This window comes from Kwoniella shandongensis, chromosome 14 (assembly GCF_008629635.2).
Source record: "Kwoniella shandongensis chromosome 14, complete sequence".
Classification (NCBI taxonomy): domain Eukaryota; kingdom Fungi; phylum Basidiomycota; class Tremellomycetes; order Tremellales; family Cryptococcaceae; genus Kwoniella; species Kwoniella shandongensis.
Genome location: NC_089300.1, coordinates 728,374 through 749,036, shown reverse-complemented (window position 1 = coordinate 749,036; position 20,663 = coordinate 728,374). Strand labels below are relative to the sequence as shown.

General features: G+C 49.6%; 7 protein-coding genes across 7 annotated transcripts; 3 read left to right on the top strand and 4 right to left on the bottom strand.

The window, feature by feature from the left end:
- Positions 1 to 13: 13 nt before the first annotated feature.
- Positions 14 to 1,577, bottom strand: CI109_107365 (uncharacterized protein; the record flags this gene model as incomplete). The annotated part of the gene is made up of 11 exons (XM_032005852.1): positions 14 to 81; positions 136 to 177; positions 230 to 346; positions 410 to 494; positions 551 to 643; positions 696 to 797; positions 872 to 990; positions 1,072 to 1,180; positions 1,259 to 1,271; positions 1,338 to 1,452; positions 1,535 to 1,577. 11 exons carry the CDS (start codon positions 1,575 to 1,577, stop codon positions 14 to 16), a joined length of 906 nt encoding a protein of 301 aa, XP_031859859.1.
- A 91-nt stretch (positions 1,578 to 1,668) lies between these two features.
- On the top strand, positions 1,669 to 3,020 carry CI109_107364 (uncharacterized protein; the record flags this gene model as incomplete). The annotated part of the gene is made up of 4 exons (XM_065968023.1): positions 1,669 to 1,748; positions 2,095 to 2,194; positions 2,451 to 2,559; positions 2,869 to 3,020. The coding sequence occupies 4 exons, from the start codon at positions 1,669 to 1,671 to the stop codon at positions 3,018 to 3,020; spliced, it is 441 nt and encodes a 146-aa protein (XP_065824095.1).
- Positions 3,021 to 3,706: 686 nt separating this feature from the next.
- CI109_107363 (uncharacterized protein) lies at positions 3,707 to 6,955 on the bottom strand (the record flags this gene model as incomplete). The annotated part of the gene is made up of 6 exons (XM_065968022.1): positions 3,707 to 4,414; positions 4,510 to 4,719; positions 4,786 to 4,933; positions 5,009 to 5,541; positions 5,668 to 6,171; positions 6,260 to 6,955. 6 exons carry the CDS (start codon positions 6,953 to 6,955, stop codon positions 3,707 to 3,709), a joined length of 2,799 nt encoding a protein of 932 aa, XP_065824094.1.
- Positions 6,956 to 7,514: 559 nt separating this feature from the next.
- On the bottom strand, positions 7,515 to 11,947 carry CI109_107362 (uncharacterized protein; the record flags this gene model as incomplete). The annotated part of the gene is made up of 17 exons (XM_032005855.2): positions 7,515 to 7,654; positions 7,748 to 7,951; positions 8,025 to 8,082; positions 8,142 to 8,284; positions 8,350 to 8,556; positions 8,651 to 8,840; positions 8,906 to 8,994; positions 9,049 to 9,724; positions 9,774 to 9,877; positions 9,926 to 10,030; positions 10,085 to 10,245; positions 10,295 to 10,416; positions 10,472 to 10,725; positions 10,785 to 11,249; positions 11,311 to 11,466; positions 11,531 to 11,627; positions 11,702 to 11,947. The coding sequence occupies 17 exons, from the start codon at positions 11,945 to 11,947 to the stop codon at positions 7,515 to 7,517; spliced, it is 3,417 nt and encodes a 1,138-aa protein (XP_031859862.2).
- A 460-nt stretch (positions 11,948 to 12,407) lies between these two features.
- Positions 12,408 to 13,872, top strand: CI109_107361 (uncharacterized protein; the record flags this gene model as incomplete). The annotated part of the gene is made up of 7 exons (XM_032005856.1): positions 12,408 to 12,600; positions 12,663 to 12,703; positions 12,765 to 12,843; positions 12,899 to 13,044; positions 13,112 to 13,175; positions 13,233 to 13,761; positions 13,824 to 13,872. The coding sequence occupies 7 exons, from the start codon at positions 12,408 to 12,410 to the stop codon at positions 13,870 to 13,872; spliced, it is 1,101 nt and encodes a 366-aa protein (XP_031859863.1).
- Positions 13,873 to 14,191: 319 nt separating this feature from the next.
- CI109_107360 (uncharacterized protein) lies at positions 14,192 to 17,901 on the top strand (the record flags this gene model as incomplete). Its single annotated transcript, XM_032005857.1, has 10 exons — positions 14,192 to 14,429; positions 14,501 to 14,613; positions 14,683 to 14,965; positions 15,078 to 15,239; positions 15,311 to 15,596; positions 15,682 to 15,802; positions 15,856 to 16,096; positions 16,150 to 16,560; positions 16,617 to 16,737; positions 16,803 to 17,901. The coding sequence occupies 10 exons, from the start codon at positions 14,192 to 14,194 to the stop codon at positions 17,899 to 17,901; spliced, it is 3,075 nt and encodes a 1,024-aa protein (XP_031859864.1).
- Positions 17,902 to 18,195: 294 nt separating this feature from the next.
- CI109_107359 (uncharacterized protein) lies at positions 18,196 to 20,020 on the bottom strand (the record flags this gene model as incomplete). The annotated part of the gene is made up of 4 exons (XM_032005858.1): positions 18,196 to 18,879; positions 18,981 to 19,361; positions 19,435 to 19,521; positions 19,715 to 20,020. The coding sequence occupies 4 exons, from the start codon at positions 20,018 to 20,020 to the stop codon at positions 18,196 to 18,198; spliced, it is 1,458 nt and encodes a 485-aa protein (XP_031859865.1).
- Positions 20,021 to 20,663: the final 643 nt, after the last annotated feature.

The following is a 20,663-nucleotide window of genomic DNA, read 5'->3' as shown; positions in this document are numbered from 1 at the left end:
ACCAGTCTCTCGTTCACTCGTCATCCACCGTTTTGCCAGGAATGAAGAACGTAAGGACGCCACCCGTCTCGTTCAGCTCGCCTAGTCGTTCAATCGTCAGTGACAGCATTTGAGACATTCCCGATATTTACTCACCGATGTACACGTAGGCGATAACACAGTGATTCTCGCAGATACCTATCTCAGCGAATCAGCTTGACATACCTCAGAATCGAACACGCTAGCTCACACATGATTGCAGTCCCGCTAACCAGATGACTTGTGAGGAATTTCAGCAGCCCTTTGATAGCCACTGTCGTGGAAAACATCTGCTGAGAAGGAGGAGACACTCGTTCTTCGTCATCAGCTAGGAAGGGGTCAGCGATCGTACGTTCGTAAGTCAAGCGGGAGGGGAACATCATCCACTCACCTGTCGAAGTAGGATTGACCAAATCTTTCCAGCTCGTTGTTAGGTTCACTCGCGAGGAATTGACTGAGAGCTCGAGCGTCCCCTCCTGTAGATATCATCAGCTTGTGGTCGGAAGCCCGATATATTGAAACAGCTGCGCACATGATTGGCCGATATTCTCACATCATCCGCGACATGACTCAGCCTCGAGACGAGATTTCGAAGTTCCAGTAGATTGGGGAGGACGATATGTATCTATAGAGTGTTAGCTGAGCTTTCGTGCGTCGCAGGCCACCACGCAGCTCACATCTGGCTGAGGACATAATGGCTCGTTAAGCTCCTGTTGTCGTTTCGGCGAGAGAATCTTGACGTTGATCTCGTGTGTGATGCTCATTTGTTTTCGACTGGCCTGAATATCAAACACATCAGCACGTGAGCAAAGAAGCCACCAAGCAGCCGAGAGTATCAGACATAGGCACTCACTGTGTAGCCCCTGATCTCAAACGCCCATATTGGTTGTGCACCCTTCTTATTCAATTTCAGAATGACATCGGCATCGGACAAAGCAGATGTATTCCGACCACTATCGTTAAACGAGCCCACTGACAGATCCTACATCAGCTGATTGGGCCTTTAGAGGCGGATCGGAGAGCTGAATATGTTGAACTTGATTGATAACATACCTGAACTATCTGCGCTTCTGAGAACTTTTAGCAAAGAGTCGAGATGCAGTTCTAACCAGATCTCATTCTGCGCATTCGACTCGATCTTGTACCCGTCGAACAATGTGGGCTACGAGGGCAAAGATCATACTTTAGCTCTGATGTTCGAGTGACGAGATGTACAGCGGACTCATTCGGATAGACTCACCACGTTCACTCGCCTATTTCGCATCACTCTGTCAGCTGAACCATGCTCTGAAAAGAAATGAATGACACAGCTGACTCACGACCAGACTTGTACACCTGTCGTACTTTCATTTGCAGGTACGATAAAGTGTACCTGTTCCTCTGATAGTCGTATCGTACACGATCGAGCTAAAGCGGCGAGAGAACGAGCTATCTCTGCATGGCAAGGAAAGAAGGGAGGAAGAAAAGTGTCAGCTAACCCTCGCTGATCATGGTAAGTGAGAGCCGGGCAGCTGACTATGTAATAACGCGACATTTGATATTGCCGTTCGGAAACGCATCTTCCTGCGCGGCTTGACTCGTCTTGCTCCGTGGGTTGTATCTTCGATCTGGTAAGACGATGTACGAGAAGGAGGTGAAGGAGAAGAAACAATGTTGAGCGGTACGCGTCAACTGGTCGTCCTCCACCTCGTAGACGGAATCAGCACTATCATTGACCCGCTGAACATGACGTGGCATTTTTCCTTCTGTTGTACCACCAGCGGGGAAGGGAGGCAGCGCGCGCCGTCGTCATTCGTTTTACGGAACAACGACACAGCACAGCACTCACGACGAGGACCAACTCTCACACAGCAATAACAACGTTGCAAAACTCATATCATAAATTGACTTCTCACAACTCTCTTTGGACTACTAACCCCCCCACGAACCCAACCACCTAATCGCATCCACCAAACGAATATATAATGTCAGTGACCCCCTTCCCCGACTCTCATAGCTTCAAGATGGTGCTGGACAGGAGCGACCAACTGATGGACGCGACTTTTCGTGCTGACTCCCGTTGATTTTGCCTTGCAGGTCTTCCGAGCCTTATGACCCTTATATCCCTTCCGGATCAGCACCTGCTGCTGGAGGAAGCAGCGGAGATATAGGCGGTGGTGGACAGCAAAGCAAGAAGGTGAGTTGGTCGGACTGGCTTAAATGGAGGGAATGTTGTTGCTGATGATATTGATTTCCACCTCTCCCATTGTCTTACTTTTCTTTGCCCTTCGTCACCACACCCTCCGTTGCTGTTCATCAATATCTGTCGCTCCTTCACTCTCACATCGCTCTCTGACATCCTGCGCACTATCACTCACTTCGAACGGCTCACCTAAACCTCCATTATTCTCTTACCCTCGTCCAAACTCACACCCACACACACACGCTTACAGATCGCAGACATCCAATCGCAGATCAACGAGACCGTCGATGTCATGCACAAGAACATCACACAGGTCGCAGAGCGAGGAGAACGTCTGGATGCTCTGCAGGATAAGACTGGTGAGTGGGGTTGTCACCGTGCGATGTGAGGATGCGGAGCTCCCTGTGCGTGTGGCATTGTTTCTGGAGAGGCACAGGGAGGAAGAAGACAGTTCAGCAAAATGTGGGGTTCAGGTGAAGAGCGCGATAGGAGAGCAGAAGGGAGACGACGGCCGGGCGAAGGACGAAAGTGCCTTCCACAGCAGTCTTGAACTGTCGTAGTTACAAGGTTGAGCGTTGAGCAAGAGGAGAAATGGCTCAATGGCTCCGCTCATGAACTCGATAAGATGAATGTTGTCAGCTGACCTCGCTCGTCGCACGACTCCGCAGACAACCTCGCCGTCTCCGCTCAAGGTTTCCGACGCGGTGCGAACCGAGTTCGTAAACAGATGTGGTGGAAGGACATGAAGATGCGAATCATCATTGGTGTCGGTATCGCCGTGTTGATCATCATCATTGTCGTTCCTATCGTCAAGGCGTGAGTTGTCTTTCCCTTCCGCCTTCCAAGTAGCACAAAGCAAGTGAGCAAGTAGAGTAGAACGCTGATGATATTTTATCATCGTAGCGTCCAAAAGTAAGGCTTGTACAACACCCACGAATGGGAAAGACCCTTCCTACCTGAATTACCACCCTCACTTGTCTTCTTCTCTCGCTAGCGCACGACCCTTCTCTCTTCTCTCTTTTGATCTCGATTGGGATAGGTATGGTAACGCAGTTTATATACCCATGTATTGTAAGGATTCGAACGATGAGCTACAGTATTCACGCCGGATCTGCCGTTCATTGATCGGGACATGTGTTTGTGTATTGAGCAGTCTACCAATGGCACTATGCCGTGAACTATGCTGTGTTGATGTCATTCCTCACGACAGATTCCCAAAATTCACTGACAATTCCCCCCTTCATGAAGTCTCCGAATATCTTTCTCGTAACACGTTTTGGAAAGCTCTTGGAGCCCACGATATATGTATGTTTCCATCTCATGAGTACTGTATCATACAACACCACTCTGTCCTCTTACAACAAGTTTACAAACGATCACCTATACACTTGTTATGTTTGTGGAACCTTCTCCTCCCTCAAAACCCATGATCACACACACATTTCATCTTCTCATCCAGCTTCCACCCAAACCCATTCTCTCGCTATACGCCATCCCGCGGACCGACTACCACAACCTCTCCGTTCCCGCTTTATCACTATACACATCTACACTTCCCCTTCTCCTACTCCCTCCTCGATCATACAGGTCTCCCTCACCGGCTGAAATCCCTAATCCCGCCATTGGACCCCTCGGTCCATTCGGTCTATCTCTACTCGCCGTAGCCGTAGCCGTGGAGACGGGTTGTTGACCTCTTCTAATATCGTCTGTCAAGGAACTCGAACTTGATCTCGAGCTTATCCCGCCACTTTCTTCTCTCACTCTCGATGGTATCGAAGGCCGATATCCGCCGGGCATTGTCCTTCCTCCACCACCACCTCCTCCGGATGACCTAGTCAAGGGTGAGGAAGGCGGGAGTGATGACAATGTCGGACTTAGGAAATTAGGTGTGGCAGTGGTGAATGCCGCTGTCGGTAATCCAGGTACTTGAGCTTCCCTATCTCTGTCCGATCTCAGAATGGGGACCGATCCTCGTCTGTAGATCAAACTTGGAGAAGAGGAGGATACCGGTTGTCCTTGAGCCGGGATGAAAGGCGGCGGTGAAGGACCACCTGGAATAGTGATAGACGATGTGCTCGATGCCGAGTCTCTTCGTGTAGAGTTGTCGGACTCCAACCCGGCCGCGAGGAGATGTTCGTTCAAATAGTTGCGGAGCTTGGTGACGTTATCGCCGGAGTAGACACAGAATGCAGATCGTTGATGTTGGTTGAAGTTCTGAAAATCGCATATCAGCTCAGCGCCTCAGCACAATAGAGAACAGGAAACTTGGCTGAATCGCCAGGACAGATGAGGAGAACATATGAACACACCTTTGGCGGTTCTCGACAGAATTGTTGAAGCTCTTTTACTCTGAAAGCTGGCACTCCCGTCAAACTGAGATGTTTGAGCTCTCTCAGACGATTCAACAAGAACGTGACAGCTTTGACCGAGAGCTTATCGCAATACGACAAATGAACTCGTTCGAGGGATGTGTGTCGCTCGACCAGAGCGTATATAGCATCGTCGGTGATGTTTGTGACCTGCAAAAGGATACTCGGCAGATCAGTTACGACTTCTCATCCATGAATGTCATTTGATCTGCTCACCTTGACTAGACCAACACGTCTCAATTTCGGCATGTTCGACCCAAGCTCGAACACACTTCGGTCCGTTAAAAGATCGCAACATGCCAAATCGATATATCGCAATCTCGTACAAGACCTCGCAAGTCTAATGACGGCTTCATCGGTAATCCTGCATGAGGCAAGCAAGGTAAACGCTGCTCGTAACTTGAACGCCAGAGAATGATTGAAGACGGACTGGACATACAATTTGACATGACCCAGATGAAGATGGTGCAGGTGTTTCCCCAACCGACCGACACTTTCCAGACATTTGTCGGTCAAGTTGACACACTTTGTCAGACTCAACGTCCGCAGCTTTGGCGCATTGAAAATGAGATTCTCAATTGCCTTGTCTCTCAGATTCGTACATCCGGTCAGATCCACCGTTCGCAGGAACTCGAAAGTCGCCGCGCTGGGCCTGAGCAATGGCAGATCCAAGTTCAGATTATGGGATCCGGTAGCCGAGTGATAGAGTCCAACTTCCCGAGCAGCGAGGACTAATTCGTCATCTGACATCTCGATGAGGGTTGCCAAGTTTGGTATACAGTCTTCTGTGAGTTCGACACAGCCGTTCAAGCGGAGTTCGCGCAGATAGGCGAGGTGTAGGAAGATTGAGTGGACCGTCGAGTCGGTCACTGCGATGACGTCTTGGAGATCCAGTTCGAGAATCAAGGTACATGATCGAACGAGGGGAATGAGCGATCTTTCTGTCACCCTGTGACATCCGACCAGCTTGACCTGTAGTAGTAGCACAGTGATTAGCATCACTCAGACGGCACTTAGCCATGGACGAAGCACGGATTCGATGGTGGAATGATGGACGACGGTATGAACAAAGCGATAATGTGAGCGTTTTGCACTTACCCTTTTCAACAACTTGTCATATTCTGCCATAGCCAAAACACCCTGATCTCCCACCAGTTTACAATTCGACAGATTTACCGCTTGTAACTTTCTACACCTCTTCGCCATGACCATCACGACCTCATCATTCACCGAATCGATCTCGCTAACGTCCACCGCTGAAAGTTCCGGCATCGCACCAATCACCTCGACCAGCGCGTTCGCACTTAGTCTATTGGCCGCTGTGAGCGTGAGTCGTTCGACGCGAGAACAGTCTGCCAGAGGGAGGATGAGCTCGTCTGTCAATTGTTCAGCGACGGAACTGAGATGAAGTCGACGGATCGCATGGGCGTACGGAAGACTTGTGGGGTTATGAGAGGACAGGACTCGGATGATCGATGCGAGAGTGTGGGTTTCGGTAAATGTTGGTTTGTACCATAATAAGGAGAAGGCACATAGACACCATGATCGGGAGACGAGAAGAGAGGATACGAGATCGCGTGGATTGTGTAGCAGTCGGAAGATCTAAAACGGAAAGTGTCATCAGTAAGGGTGTTGTAAGAATGGCACCCCTTCTTCGTTCCAACAATCAAGGAAGATAGTGACAACTCACATGTATCAGTATCTCAGGAGGCAACGATCCTGCGATCCCACTCCCATCACCTTCCCCTTCATCCAATCTCATCTTCCCCTTTCCTTTCCCCTTATGCTCCCTTACCCGACTCATACTCTCCCTTCGTTTCTTGTCCAGCCACTCTTTCGCCTCCTCGTCAACTTGTACAATCGCTCGATCTTGATCACCATCTTCGTCATCCGACACACTTGTCACGGAGGGAGTGGCGCTGAACATTCTTCCTAGAGGAGATTGCGTGCTTCCTGACATCTGCATCTGGGCAGAGCCGGAGCCTAATCCACCATTCGCGGGATTCATGAATGGCCATCTATTCCGACTGGTTGTCGTGACAGCGAGATTGCCACCTCCATCTCTCCTACTTCCAGATACAGTTCCAGCGGTGTTCTCGTGACTACTTCGATGTTCAGTCCCGTTGGACAAGCCTAGTCGTGCGAGCGATTCAATCGTCAGCGTCATGGGCGTAGGAGCATAGAGATCCGACCCTTGTTGTGAAGATGAGGTCGAATGGTGATACGATTCGTCATTGACACCGTTCGTCGTATGGTGTGTCGTGCCATTGCCGTTGGTGGAATTGTGATTCGGAGGATGCTCGGATGTCGGAGACACTGGATCGGAATGACTCCGAGTGTGATTCACAGTCTGACGCCATGATGACGAGCCCGACGGTGGGGACATGGTGTCTCACGAGCAGAGATGCGCTGGAAGGAAGGTGTATTTCGAAGGCGGTGAATCCGACGAGGGTAAGCTCTAGAGAGTCTCGTACCGGAAGCGAATTCGATCAGAAAGTAGAAGGAAACATCAAGTGGTGTGTCGCTCGTGTGCTGTTCGTAATCTGCTGTTAATTTGTGTGTGTGTGTGTGTAAGCGTAGCGATGGGAGACGCCTCTGCGCAATATCGTTGTATTTGCCGCTTCCGCTTGTCGTTTTGTTTGAGCGTAATGCACGAGCTGAGATCAGAGAGTTGCGATTGCTCCTAAGAATAGAGCGGCGTGTAGAGACGGTAGCTGATAAGCAAGGGATTATGATGACAAAGAGCGAGAAGGGAAGTGTGCTTGTGTAGATGCGAGGATGACAACGGAACGCAAGTGGTATCACACCGACCTCATGAGTGATTCCGGCGGGATCAAAATGACGTTACCAATCCTAAACCCCCATCAATAACGACGTTTATTATGCATCATGCATTTACCCTTTGCCTTCGACATCTATGCAAAATCTATCTACTACCACGATCATCAGATCCCAGCGACCTTTGTATAGGCTGCAGGGTTCAGTCGTCGGTGGGTGGCTTTGATTGCGTACAAGGGGAAGGAGGAGACTGCCACGATGACAGCTACTTTGGTTGCGAACGTTCGGGAGAGTACGAATGAGAGATCTGCATTGTGACAGAACCGGTCAGCTCCTATTGCACATCTCCAAGCGGCCCATCCATGCTTCGTAATCACTTGGCAGCAGAGTGATCACTCACCAAAGTATGCAGGCAGGAACGCCATACTGCCAAAGTATACCAAAGCCGTCCCCAACTCCGATAACACCATATAACTGTGCCATGTCGTGACCTCGAGCGCGACCATGATTAGTTCGTTGATGACCAGTGCCGTGAAAGAGATGGCAACGATATGCAGGAACTCGGACTCGAAAAGGAGGAGTGAGAGCAGCATGATTATTCCTCCTGTGTGACGAACCGGGTGCGTTAGTTGGCCGATAGTTGCTATATCGTCTCGGTTGTGAGCGCTCTTGCTCACCTTGATAGACACTGATAGTTAGCCATGTGAAGAACGTTTTATAGCTTAGAGACCGCCCCTGACGTTTTCAATGTTGTCAGCTGCTGCATCACCACTTAGTTGTGGTATTTAGCTCACCTTCGTTAAGTCTTTGTATAGCTCTGGATAAAGTAGCGCTAGGTCTTCGTTCACATCTCTGTCCAGTACGAGGGAGAAGACCGGTGCCATGGTGTACAGAGTGGCGTACCCGACCTGCAGCCATCCCTGATACAGCGCAATAGCTGAGTTGTGGTTCATCATTAGCTTGGACTGGACCAGCATCCTAGTACAGTCATCGCAGACTCACGAGCAAAGAAGAAGATTGAACTGAATACCGCTTGGATGACAGCGATGATTAGACCTCTATGAATAACAAATTGGGATAGCTTTGCCGATCGCTTGTACGAGTTTCGCCCGTGCCACAGGAGGAGCTTCGTGAGATATGAGAATTGGTTGATTGAAAAGTCGGCAGCCAGTGAGGCTTGTTTGCCTTCCTTGCCGACGATGCCGACACCTGGAGTACCCTTGCAGTCAGCAGTGTCATCTGGGACAGATGCTTGTTTGCCTCGAGCAAAGCCTGTACCGAAGACATATAAGGTGTGACTCACCGACATCGGCGGCTTGAATCATGCTGACATCATTCCCTCCATCTCCGATACAACAGACGGTTTTCTTCGTAAACTCCCTGATCAACCGCGCGACGTCGGCTTTTTGGGTGGGAGAACATCGACATGCCACCACAGCAGGCAGTTGGGTGGCAAGTATAATAAACTCGGTCTTGAATCGATCGAGACACAGCTGTGTGAGGCATGTTGTCAGCCATAAGAGTCCGTTGTGATGGAGAATTTACAGTGACAACGTACCTGCAAAGATTCGCCATCGATCACGAGACAGCAGTCCAGCTTCGCTTGGAGGAAATCAAGCATGTCGCGCACTTGATCGGGCGTTTTTACTGCGTGCATCAGGCTCGTCAGCTCCATCACCACCTTCAAGCACGCTCACTCACATTTTGCAACCTGATGGATATACTGCCCCCTGCCAACCAATTTGCTGGACACTGCGATATTGGTTGCTGTCTCAATCTTGTCTCCCGTCAACATCCAGATCTTTAATCCTGCATTTCTTAACAGCTCCAGAGTCGATTTGACATCCTCTTGCAATTTATCTTCCACTCCTGTCAAAGCGAGCAATTCGACTTCCGATTCGAGGTGGGTTGATATCACTTGTTGAACTTTATCCGCCCTTTCCTCTCCCGATGACAATTGCGCAGCCCTGTACTGCCTATCGAACTCAGCGTATCCATCATCTGACAGCTTCTTTCTTCCAAGGACGAGGGTTCTCAAGCCCTCTCTGGCCATATTTCCACATTCCTCGTCCAACCAGTCATTCTTCTGCACGATCTTGCTCATGATCACATCCGCTCCTTTTTGCACGAATGTGATCACGCCTGTCGTACGATCGCGGACAATGATACCCATCCGTTTCGATTCGGAAGTGAAAGGGAAGATGGCGAGGATGTCGAAGGGGTATTCTGTTCCGGAAGTCGCTCGAAGGGTCATGCTTCCTCGGTCACGGGCGACTAAGGTCAAACCAACAGATTCGGTCCATTGTACTATCGCAACTTCGTCTGGAGATGAAGCTTGGTACGTGACCGTGCCATCGTCGTTGGTCACTGGTGTTACCTGCGCGCGACGTTAGCGACATGATGTTCAGATGGATCCTGCTACCCACGTTATGGCAAGTTGCGAGAGCAATAACAGCGTCTCGCACTCGTGAGGACATGTCTCTTCGTCCACGTAGGTTGGACGTAGGTAATGAGTTCTGCCGACGACCATCTGTCCAAGCTCATCAGAATGCGCGTCTGACCCGGTGAAGAAACCTACTGCTCTCTTGCTCCCCCAGTGCTGTTACAAGCAAGTGCGCAACCTCGTCCATCGAATCCCAGCCGAAGACCAAGGTGCCCATGTGCAGCTTCTTCAACTCCATTTCTGCGATCCAAGTTATCAGCTTAGCTTTCCAACCTCAAAGAAGCTCTGACTGACCATTCCTCGTCAACGTTCCCGTTTTGTCGCTCAAGAGGTATTCGACTCTCCCTAATTCCTCCGGCAAAGTGCTGGTTCGTACGATGGTCTCCGGTATCTCCTTATCGGTATGGATTTGGTGTGCGTAAACAGTTTTTCCCATGTCTAGGTTGACTCGCAAGCTGTACTACCGATCAGTGGACTTCCAGGGCTTAAGTTAACTCGACCTACCTGATGGGAATTATCGATGAGAACAGGATAAGGAATCTGAACACGTAAATATACCATTGTCCCCTGAAGCCATTCAAAGCGACCAGGAAGACCGAAAGCGCAAAAGTGACCGTACAAAGAATCTGTTCCATGATTTCATCAGTCAAGGGCATCAACCACACGATGACCGCTTCTCACCTTAGCCATTCTGTTGACCTCCTTCTCCAGAGTGCCCATCTTCGTCTCTGGCTCGCTAGTATTCAGAACCGCTCTAGTCTCTTTGCCGGTATACACAACTAGCCCAACAGCCGAGCCAGCTGCGAGTACGGTGTTTGCCCATAGTATATTCTCGACAGAAAGGGGATAGGATGTTTCGGTTTGAGGGCCTGGTGAGGTAGATCGAAGGGAAAGGACGCCATAGAATGTGTGAATGTCCTTGATCGGTGGATCGGCTATGCAGTAGATATTAGCTCAAACGTTTTGACTTCGTTATAGCGCATGACAAGCTTACCATACAGACTCCCTTCTGCGGATCCTACACCTTTTTCTCCCATCTTTTGCGTCTCTCCAACCGCTACTTTCAACTTCCAATCCGTCTCACCGTCCAGCTGATCGGTCCTGATGAAACATGTCCCTTCTTCTTCGCTGGTAGTGAGCAGGACCATATCCGCCGGGACCCTCTGGTTCTTCTCGAGTAAGACCATATCACCGACTTTGATGGACGAAGCGGGAGTAGATCTCGTCTGAGGTCGAGGAAGTGATGGGGTGTGTCGATGTGTTGGCACGTCGTCTTCGTTGATGAGTGGAAGGTTGGAGTGGGTCGGTAAGGGAGAAGGAGGTTGAGGAAGAAGAACGAGGTACCGCGTTGAGTTTGCTTCTCTATCTCGCAGGTATCGTGAATAGTCATCGTAGGCCTCTTTGCCCATCGTCACGGCCAGCACGAAAGCGAGTGGTGCGACATAGGTAACAATGTAGCCTGTGATAACGAGATCAGCTGACATGCTCATCGCTCGAATGAGACTGAGGGTTCAGCTCACCGATCTTCAATGCAGGGACGAATTGACTGAGGGCAACGACTAGAAAATAGAAATTGAAGAAGAACTTGAACTGTTCGTAGAAGACCAATGGGAGGAAAGTGAGGATCGTATACTTCTGATTCCGGACAACATTGGGCGGGAATGGCGATTTGGATGCTATAGATCCATCAATCAGTATAACGATTCAGTACAATGCCAGGAAGTACGAGTCGTTACTCACAAACAGGCTGTAGAGGTATTGTCCGTGATTTATCTCTAGTTTTCGGCGGTCGTGAAGAGATTGATCCTTCGTCGCCAAGAGTGATTCCACCATCTCTCTACCAGCTCCGTCAGCTGAATGTGAGGTGTAGGTGTGAAGGGTCCGAGGGTTCCAGACTGGACATGGGCTCACCTGCATTCGATCAAACGAGAAATCGTCATCTCCTCCCGAACCTCCTAGCCCATTACCCAGCAGCGCCTCTTCCTCTTCATCTGCATCGCTTACTCGCTTCTTCTTCCCTTTGCCATGTCCTACACCGAGCTTTGCTCGACTTGCACCGCTCGATGGGGCTGTCTGAACAGACATAGAGGTACTCGGGCCAGAGGTGGAGTTGGTTCGTTGGGAAAGGGTCCGTAGGGGATAGGTGGAGGAAGGCATTTGAGATTGGTTTATGAGGTGGAGGGCATGTCGTGGAAGTGAAGGGTGACGAATAGCGATACTCGAGATTTCGGGCGACTTTTGGCAAGCTCAGATGTACCTTGAAGTCCAAGACACGCGTAGTTTGGCGGTATCACCAGGGTCAGAATCGAAGAGAGGGTGAAGTGATGTCCTGCTATTGATTGTTGTTCATTGGCATTGTTGGCATTGATCAACGCGAATGGAATGACGAGTTCCACGTGGTTTCCTCTTGTTTCTTGCACTGCACTCACTCACCGGCAATTCTGTGCTCTCAGTTAGCCATACTCATATCCCAAACTCAAAACCCTTCGACACAACAATTTCTTCCATCTCTAATCTTGCTCATCACTACAAAGTCATATAATATCGCATCGTATCGCATTGGAACTATAGCATGGTCTACCTTCGATTGCGTCTTGTATCATTCACATAGCACGACATGTTCACATCCAGCCAATCTGGTCCGAGTGGCCAGTCAACGCATAAAGGGAAAGAAAGGGCTTTCCAATCTGCCAATTCCCCACTGGAAGAGACTTGGCCACCAGCTAGAGAGAGCGAGAGATGGACAGCGGAAGGTGCTTGGAGAAGGAGTAGGGAGAGAGCGAAGACCGATAAGACAAGTTGGGATTATGGTGAGTGTCCCGGTGGTCGTGTGAGGGAAAGAGGCTTGGTCGACTGACTAATGTTTGCGCAGTTCTGAGCAGTGGTGTCGCTGGTGGTACTGCAGGATGTGTTGTGAGTTGCCTTTCCTCCTGCTACGTTTCGAGACCATGAGTTGACCATATCCACTTCATAGGCGAAAACGGCTATTGCGCCCTTGGATCGGGTGAAGATTCTGTTCCAAACGTCAAATGCCGATTTTAGACAATATGCAGGTCAGTCCGTCATCCTTAGTTCACGCCTTGCGACTAAATGCTGACATTATCGAAGGCACGCCGATGGGACTGTTGCATGCCACACAACGGATATACAAGACATGGGGTATTCGAGGATTGTTTCAGGGTCATTCAGCGACGTTGATGAGAATCTTCCCCTATGCTGGTATCAAATATATGCTGTATGATCGAATGGAACGGGTGAGTTGGTGGCAACAGTCAAACGATCCCTATGATGGATCGTTATGCTGATACATCATGTGAGTAGATATTGGTACCCACTCCAGATCACCGAACACCGGCTCGCTTTTTCGTCGCTGGAGCAGTATCAGGTGAGTCGGCTGTTCTAGCCAGAGGACACGGACTAACTCTCCTTGGATTACGCCTAGGCGTCGCTTCCGTTCTTTGTACCTACCCACTCGAGCTTGTTCGAGTCCGATTAGCCTACCAGACCAAATTATCTGAACGGACCTCACTTCTCCAAGCTGTTCGATCAATATATCACGAAGCCGATGTCGTCCATCATCGACGGAACAACATTTCACCCTTTGTCCGATCACTCCCACTCTACCCATTCTACCGTGGCTTCTCAATAACGATAGTCGGAATGATCCCTTACGCAGGTGTCAGTTTCTTGACTTACGGAACACTCAAACGACACGCGGGGGACTATGTCCCATATTTCAGAGATAAACCCACTCAGAGAGATTTGGCTTGCGGTGCGATGGCAGGAGCAGTCAGCCAAACAGCGAGTTATCCGTTTGAAGTGATCAGAAGGAGGATGCAAGTCGGAGGAGCTGCAGGTGGTGCAGGAGTCAGTTGGAGGGAAGCGGTGAATGCGATCTATTCGGTGAGAGGCTGGAGAGGGTTCTTTGTCGGATTGAGCATAGGTTATGTCAAGGTTATCCCTATGACCAGGTGAGTCGCACAATCACAGATCTTACAATTGTGCGGACGCTAATTGGTTGTGATTGTTGCAGCATCTCGTTTGCGACATGGCAATTGCTAAAGAGGTTTATGGAGCTATAGAGATAGAGGATCGTCGTGCATATCATCATATAGTTATCTCTGTTCAAATGCATTGCTCGTGCACAACTGTTACAGGCTGGCTGCGATGTATCCAATTGGTTGTGTATATGAGCCAGCGCTAAGATGGCAGCAGATGAGCACCTCCGCCGGAAGCGTTCGACAACAACAATTCAACTTTTTGATGCTGTAGACAACATTAATCAATCTGTAACAATACACCTATCTCTTCCATCCAGTGCATTTGCTTCAACGGTGACAGCTCGGCGCTCATGACGAGCCAAGAACTCGGTACCAGTCGATTCTCATACAAAACGACACGATGACATTCCCACCATCTGTCGAACATCTCGCTCTCCCGTCCTCCTCTCGAAGATCCAAATCCCGTCCCACCTCCAATGACTTCTCACAGTCACTCAACAAGACCGATGCCAAGCTTGAAGAAGACACAAGAGTAGGCGTGGGTGGTATCAGTCTTGATTTTGGAAGAGATGGAGGAGTTGGGTTGGAGAAAGGGAGGAAAGGGTGGGGATGGACTTGGGCATGTGACGATAGGTCTGGTGGGTTATTCTCAATTTCCTTGATATTTGCGATCTCAAAGAGGTAAAGCTGATCAGGCGTCGTGGCATAGATCTGAGGTATACGCTGGGAGAAGAACAGACATGTTTGTTTCCTCCCACTAAATCATTGGATCCCAAGCCAAACCAAGCAGCACCCAAGGCTGGAGACATTATCGAAACCTCTGTAAGTTGCACCGTTGCTGCAAACATTGTTATGACACCCAATGCTAACTTCGGTCTCTGAACCCGGCAGATCAAGTACGCTGAAGAGCTTTGTGATCCCTACGAACGCGATGGACTCCGCTCTACCATCTCTTCCATCTTGCTAGAAGAACACGCAGGTCCATCCAATACTTCCAAACAACCTGCCCATGCCGACTTCCCATTTTCGGATCAAGGTAATGGTGCTGACCCCTACGCTGAGAAGGGAGTGGATGTGTATCTTGGTCAGACGGTGGCAGTCGTGCGGAATGAGAGAGCAATGATTGCGAGGACGATGTTGGCTTTTCCAACAGGAGAAGTGGGACATTATCTCAGTGCGTTCTCTCTTCGTCGTTGACGCCGTCTCCTGACTCAGCCGGGGTCCGACTGCGGTTATGGGCTCATCATAACTGTCGGGAAGCTGATATCGGTCTGACTTGTCCGCAGATATCTCGCCCTTCATACCTGCTAGCAAGAGGTCATATATCACGAAAGTCGACCCGCGACAGAGACTTCGATTTGCGCCTACTACCAAAGTGGTAGAAAGGTTTCCAACTCCCATCTTGCAACTCTGTTCCTCTCCTGTCGTATCAAGTTCGCGAATAGATCGTGAGTTCCCAGCCCAAGCCTATGCGGACCAACAAATGCTTTAATGAGCTGATCATTCAATCTCGGTTCAGGCGAATCAACCGCTCTTATTGTTCGTCTACAGTCGACCACCCATCTCCTCAATATCGTACCCGAACACAGCTACATGCCCCCCACCACCTCACCATCCGTCACATCGATCCGTGCCGCTCAACTATCTTACGAAGATACGGAAGGTCGGAGACATGTGGACGTTGCGCTGGATACAGGTGCTTGGTCGAGAGCGTTGATCGTGGATGAAGGTGGAGGTGTTTGGTTGTGGTGGGAGGAGAAGGAGAGGAGAGGTCCTAGAGACGACATGGAAAAGGTCATGAACTTGTAAGTGAACACTCATCCTTCACCAAATGTGTCACGGTTGTGTTGGTGTTCCATAGACCTTGGCTGATGTTCAAACTATGGGTAGACGGAAAGTCAGATCTGCGGTAACCGATCAGAAGCATCAGTTCTTCCGGGTAACTTTTGGGACAAGGCCAGGAACAGCTTTGGTCATATCGTCGAGAAAAGCTATAACAATAGACATCGACGTGAGCATTCTGTCCCGTTTTGTATTCCAATCATCTCGTTGACCAGTACGCAGGACCCCGATCACCCTGCCACAACATTGCTCGAGCTTCGTGGGAAGGATCGCTACTTCACATCGCTGGACAAGACCGCGCAGGAAAGGGGCTTGAGTCATTCGGTGCTATGTACGACCCACGAAGTGATATGGCTTGACGAGAGCCAGCCAGACACCCCACTGTTGAGCTGGAAACATGACTATGGTGCAGGGAAAAATCGAGACCTTGAAGTCACTGCTGGTCCGGGCGTTGGGACGAAAGGTATGATGCGTCACCAGTCGCAATCGGGAGCTCTGCTAACATCGCACTGCCAGACACTGGCGTATTACTGCATTCTCGGTCTCAACCTATGATCATGGTCTTCCATACCACCAAATCCTCACCGTTACGCAGTCTTTCTCAGCCATACGCTTTCACCCTACGACAAAAGCAGAGTACTACGATCTTACCGCTCAATCTTCCCTCCATCCGACAGTTCACGACATTGATCAGCATCGCTCCAGACGGCGCGCTGTACTCATCGTCAATGCTTACTCTGAAGAACAAGACCGAACCTCGATACACTAAGCACAGTCGTCCATTGGTTTCAGATGTGAAAGCTATATGGAATGAGGACGTACACAGCTTAGCTTCGAGTTCTCGAACCAAAGTAGGCGTAGGGGAAGGATGGGAGAAAATGGCCAAGGTCAAATCCAAGGAGATGAACTTTCGATGGGCATGGTTAGGTCAGTGAGCTTTCTTCGTTTTCAATCACCTCGTGCTGAGACATACTTGTGAGTAGAGATCAATCAGCCTTTCAGGGCTGTGTCGGACGAGGGAGAGATTGGGGGTTGGTTCTCGTCAGAGGAATTCGAAAGACACCTGCGAGAGCTCGACGCCCCCTTGGAACACTTGATGACAGCGTGAGTAGTAACGCTTCGTTCCGATTCTAACCTGGAAGTGGACCTAATCGTATTTTGTGACGCAGAGGTGACCTCGCTCGTGATTCTCTCTATTCTCAATCGTCCAAAATTCATTCACATCTCCTTGCGCCGCTTCCAATTCACACGCAAGCGGTCGCGACTACACTTGAATCTCTTGATAAAGTGGACGTTTCTCGTCGCCTTCCAGTCGCAGCTGGAATCAGCTCGTCACTTTCAGTCTATCAAGACGCTCGACCACCTATTGAAGGAAGCTCTGCGACACCATCAGTTATGACCATTTTCAACCAACTACAACAATCATTTCCCACATCGATGGAGAACACTGCTCGAAGTCGAATGGACGCTGCTCAACTCGCACTTGATCTAGCACTATCGCGTTTGGTACTTTCCTCAGACGACCTGTCCATAGTACGAGTGAAAGAGTCCCAAGCTCAACAGGAACGGGAACGAAGTGGAACGCCAGTAGAGCCTGACGACCTGTTCGCTCAAGCTGCTGGACAATTGAGTTTGAAGGAGAAAGAACCGCCAAAGATCAAATTCCATTTCTTGACACCTCGACCAAACGCAAACGAAAATGAAATCGACGGTGAAGCAGTATCGGAATCTCTAGAGGATGGCTTACAAGGTCTCACCGCGAGAGGCCTGATGAACGATTGGAAATTGGGTGAAGATCCCACCGAATGGAGATGGTCTTCATGGCGAAAAGACGATGACACCAACTTGATTGGACAGACTCAATCGTCGTATCCGAACCGGGTGATCAAACCTTTACCATCACCAAGACATTCACCATCAATACGAACCCAAGTTCCAAATCAATCACAAAAGCAATCGCAAAACAGTTTCCCGACTTTACAGACCTTCTCTCGTCCTCCGCAGAGTCAGACTCAACCTCCATTCGCTTTTCCCGTCCCACCTTCGCTTGGTCAAACTCAGAATCTAAGTCAGACGACGAAGAGTCTTCCACAACCTCCTGTGAGGGGAATGCAACGATCTTCACCACCACCTAGTGCGGTGCCAATGGGTGATGATGATGGTGGTGGGATGAAAGGATGGGCAAGTACGCAAGTTGAGCGAGGGGTATTCGGAGGGAGGGAGAAGAAGGGGAAGAAAGGGGGTAAAAAGCGAGTGGGCGGGTTCTAAGCTGCTTCTTCATGTCATCTTACATATGACTCGTATGAATACGACCGTATCGATGACGAACGAATGAACAATCTATGCATCGTTGCGCGACGCAGATGTGTAGAAATAGGTACGATACGGTACGAGAACAAAATAAGACAAAGCGAATGTATATGTGTAAAGCTACAACTGTCGAGCCCCTATGTAATGGGGTCTTTTTGCACAACGTTATAAGAGTTGAATCGTAATCTCCTCTTATTCTATTCTCTTCAACTCTCCCTCCTCTATGCTCTCACGTCGCCCGCTTTGCAACGCCTAGACTAGCGCTACTCTCGCTCTCCCCAAACCCGTTTTGAAGTTCCTCAGCCCCCCTACTCTATTCGCCGCTTGTACTCTTTGGATCTCCGCAAACGCTTCCAGCACATGACAGGGTAACAACGGTTGTCTTGCCGATGGAGGAGGAGCGAACAATGATATAGGTTGTGATTTCACCGACGCCTTCTTCTCTTTCTCTTTCTCTTTATCGTCTGTCGTCGGGATTGCGGAGGGCGTATCAACTTCTTCCGTTCCACTAACTCCTGGTAAGAGCTTTTGTCGTTTATTCGGTGATGTTGAAGTGTTGTTTTCTGATACTAGAGTAGATTTTCGCTTGACGGGCGAAGTTCCTCTGTTTAGCGTATTTCGCCGTTGTAATTGTGGTCCTCCAGTCCCGACTCCAGAACCACCTCCAGGACCACCATCGGTGATATTTGAAGGTCGAGTCAATTCGATCCTCTCTCTCAATTCTAACGCTGTGACACATAACGACCGTACCATCTCAAACGCCAAGAAACCGAGAATATCAACGATGTCATCGTTTGGTCGAACGTCGAGGTATGCTGAGAAATTGATGAAATCGCGGAATCGTCGAGCTTTTCGATAGGTGAAACTCGCTTGTCGACAATCGGAATAATGGACGTACTCGTCTTTTGTCATTTTCTTCGTGATCTCATCGGCGTCCTATAGTAGATGACGTAGAATATCAGCACCATGTTCATCATACTAATAGCTAAGATCGTCTCCAGAGGGTATAGCGACGAAAGCATCGCACCGAAACTCACCCTTAGTCTTTGCATACTATCTTGATACGCCTGCATCTCATCTGCATCTTCTTCCTCATCCTCTTCTACCGCCTTCTTACTCGGCAGACCTCTCAAATAATCCGAAAAGGGAGTCAACAACTCCCACGGTAATTTGACCATTGTCTTCCTCCCTTTCGCAGCAGCTTTGTCTGCATCGGCTCCTGCTCCGTCCACATCCAGATCAACATCGCCACCTCCCCGCTCCTCTTCGTCTTTGGCACGTTTACGGACGTCTTTCCATGATAAATAAGTACGCAGTCGATTGACCTTACCACGGTCGTCACGGATCAGGAAGATGAGGTCTTCGGCAGAGAGGAAACGAGATGATCGGAGGTGGGTGAGGAGACGCGCTCGTGTCACCTGTAATTAGTAAGATTGTAAACGTTGAGTACCAAGCTGGACAAGCTTCAGAAGAGGCGAAATGTATACGTACGATCTCTATTATTTGGCCTCGCACGATGTCCTCGACCAGCTTGACAGTCTCCGGTAAAGGATCTTGCACCTCGCCAAAGACGAACATCTGGGAAAGGGAGGAACAGTGTCAGTATCAGTCTGACGTTATAACCGCGAATCCCCTATCGTGCAACTTGATCTGCCCGATGTCACAATATCTTCATCGCCATCTCCCTTCATCACCTCCTCCTTGACCATCTCCCCGGTCCCGACTCGAGCCTCCGCCACATTCCGAGCTAGTAGCTAAGAGTAACACTCACCATCTGACTAATCTCCACTGTATATTTGTACTCCCCCTTCCCCTCTCCTCCGGCAGTACCACCTCCTGCCCCACCTCCAGGTCCTCTTCTCTTCTTCCCCCCTCCTCCTGACACTTTCTTCTTATCGTCCTCCGATTCTGCTTCGTCGTCCTCTAAATCTGGAGTGGGGGAGTTCGACCGTCTTCTCCCCGTCGCTGTGTTACCATTGGTGTTGGTGTTGGAAGTTGAGGCGATTGGATTTTGGTGTGTTGATGAGGAAGGAGGGTTGGAGGGTCGGATAGGTAATGGAAGAGCGAGGGATGACATGGTGTAGATAGGATGATTGGCAGATCGAGCGACAGTTGTTTGATGTGCGATGTCGCGTTGAGATGATCAACCGAGCAAAGTTGTTGGAGGGGCGCTAAAGTTGTTCTCTATCGACCAGGCTATGGTGAAGTCGATCACAGTCGATGGTGATGGCCGAGCAACCCTGTGTAGGATACGAAGATGTCTATCCCTTTCGAACCTGTGCACGGTTCTGTTGTTCTGCAGACCTCACGTAGTGTGATCGATCCGAGCGTTTTGGCAGAGGTACGTCGGTGGGTCCAGAAATAGTTAAAACGATAAGACCGCTTTTGGCTTGCTCAAGCGAAGTAGACGTCGAGTTGATGAGTTGATGTTTTCAGTTCCGCTCTTTCTCGTATCTCTTGCGAGTATCGAGATACAACGACAGTTGATAGGTAGGGAAAAGAGTGTAGATGAGTCGGTCGGATTGGGTGGGTGGTCGATTTGTTGCGGAGTTCTGTTGAGACTATTCTGACCAACTTTAACGCTGCGTGCGTCGGCTCTTGTCCGCCGGGAAGCCGAATTGAAATGGGCTGATTTATTTATTATTGGAGCGCAAGCGATGATCGCTCGACTACTTGTACCTATACAACTACTATATGTAAACTCGATGTTGGTTCTGGGA